This window comes from Suricata suricatta, chromosome 1, assembly GCF_006229205.1.
Source record: "Suricata suricatta isolate VVHF042 chromosome 1, meerkat_22Aug2017_6uvM2_HiC, whole genome shotgun sequence".
Lineage (NCBI taxonomy): Eukaryota > Metazoa > Chordata > Mammalia > Carnivora > Herpestidae > Suricata > Suricata suricatta.
Window position 1 is genome coordinate 51,154,381 of NC_043700.1, and position 2,398 is coordinate 51,156,778.

Sequence of the window (2,398 nt, forward strand, 5' to 3'; positions counted from 1 at the left end):
TCTGTTAGGTTCAGACTCGTGTTCTTACAACACCTCATTGTAAATGCTCATTGAGAAATTATCTTTTGTTTTATTTTGAGATGGTTTTTTTCTGACACATGGGTTGATATAGATTAAAGGCTGTTTTTATACATACTTCAGCATTCAGCTGATTTGCACACACAAGTTGTACACATTATTCAAATGAACTACACTTTTTTTCTGAAATGCAAACACCAGCATGATTTCCTAAATTATAAGGAACCTATGTTAGCACTTACATAGGAACAGCTTAATTTCTTGTATATCCACTTTTTTCCTTAGACATAGAAAATTCAAGGCAAATAATAATTTAGCTTTAAAATTTCCATGGAAACTAAAAAAAAATGCCAGTATAAATGAACAGCCTTTTTAAAGAGTACTGAAAATTCAGTTTCCAATTGTTTTAAGATTACAACAGTAGTTGAGTGTAATTAGGATCACCGGCTTTTACTTTAGACTCATTTCCTCAAATTCAATTGCTTATACATCTTACGGTTAAGCTATTTCCCAAGATTTATTTGCTTTTGTTTTTCATGTGAAATTGTCTTACTCCATAATATAAAAGCTATTTTATACATTATGACATGAACCTTGATCATTTCCCCAAGTTTAGAATCCATTTTAATTTCCATTTTCAACTTCATATTTTGTAATATACTTTTCATTGAGCCTTCACTTGCACAGACCTAAAATAATTTACCAAGAGTTTGAGCCAATTATTTTTATCTCCTATGTTACTATTAAAAATTATTTTCATAAAAAGAGAGCTGTGACAACTTTAAAACAACTTTAGAAAAATGTCAACTTTTAACCTTTCAGTTTTAGTAGTAACAAAACCCCAATTAATTGGCAGTTGTCTACTGTTACATTGTAAATAAATGAATTGAATTAAATTAAATTATTCATTAAGGAATTCCATTATAAACCCTGAATACCATGTTTTCCTATAATGGACACATTGCATGTATCATTTTTATTAAGTAAATTTTGGTTTTCCTTTCATGTGTGTATATGGAAAATTCTTTAACTTGCAACATTGAGAAAGGTAATGATATCTTTTCAGAACATGAAATAAACTGCCAAATTTCATTCATAATTTCAACTCTGTCCATGTACTTGAAATGTAATTGCATATCAACTAGAGTGTATGACTATCTTATAGTCTTCCAAATGAAGTATAAAACACTTTATGTTAGTGTAAAACATAAAAGTAACATTAAGTGAGGATAATAAAACCCAGAGTTCTTGAGCTAGAGTGTATTTTCCAATGAAGTCACATAAAAATCATAGGAAGTAAACATTAAAATCTGCCTCTATGAAAAAGAAAAATACAGTCAATGATCTTGATATTTTCCCCTTTGATATCTTATTTATCCACATTATGTTAAAAAAACATAGTATATGAACATATATAACATAAAATCCCAATGGATTCTTTTTCTTGCTCAATTTATTTCTATATCATAGCAATATGTAGATAATGCCAGAATGCTTAGCTTTTCCAATAAAACATATTATTTGAAAGTTTCATATTTCATAATAGACACATTTATTTATATGATGCAACAGGATAAATCAGTGAAACTTGAATGGGAAACAAAGCAACTCACAGTTTACATTATGAATCTGAAATGCCTGTTACACATGCTCTGTCCCATGACTGAAGTGTTGTCTTATGTTTTTCTTCTGACAGGATGATGAGGTAAGGGAAAGTCGATTCAGCTTCACAGCCTATGGAATGGGACCATGTCTGCAAGCAAAAGATGGTGTGACCCCAAAGGGCCCAAACCATCCTGTCCAGGTAATGCCGAAAAGCCCTGATGAAATGAGGAAGGTCTTTATCGACAGAGCCAAGAAGATTGACACCATCTCGCGAGCTTGTTTCCCATTAGCCTTCTTGATTTTTAACATTTTCTATTGGGTTATCTATAAAATTCTTAGGCATGAGGATATTCATCAGCAGCAAGATTAAACCTCTGGGGGCATGCAAGTGCAAACGATCAATTCAAAGGAAAGTGTCTTCGTCATGGGTGTGTGTATATGTGTGTGTGTGTGGTGTATAAATAATGACCATCAAATTAAAATGGAATATGGGAAGGTATTATGATTCGCACAGCAAAGTCACAAGGCAGATTAAAAATATTTTAATGGATACGAAAATATATACTTTGAAGATTCTATTTCATATTAATTTAAATTTATCTGTCCTTTCACAGTATATCATGTAAGTATTATTGTATTATTGCCAACGTGTTTGTATTATTATATAGGATCACATAATAGAACATGTGAAAACTACTTTGGAATTCCTTGCTTTTCAGTTCAATGACGTTAAGTCTTACAAAAGTAAAATTTGCACAATTAACTTTATAAATGG

General features: G+C 30.9%; 1 protein-coding gene across 2 annotated transcripts in view; it reads left to right on the plus strand.

Annotated features, from left to right (window-relative positions):
• Positions 1–1,993, plus strand: part of GLRA3 (glycine receptor alpha 3) — a 178,151-nt gene extending 176,158 nt beyond the window's left edge. For both annotated transcript variants that reach the window (XM_029948110.1, XM_029948188.1), the window contains one exon: positions 1,715–1,993. In XM_029948110.1, the coding sequence (XP_029803970.1) occupies positions 1,715–1,993 (279 nt within the window). The remainder of the gene's footprint in view (positions 1–1,714) is intronic.
• Positions 1,994–2,398: the final 405 nt, after the last annotated feature.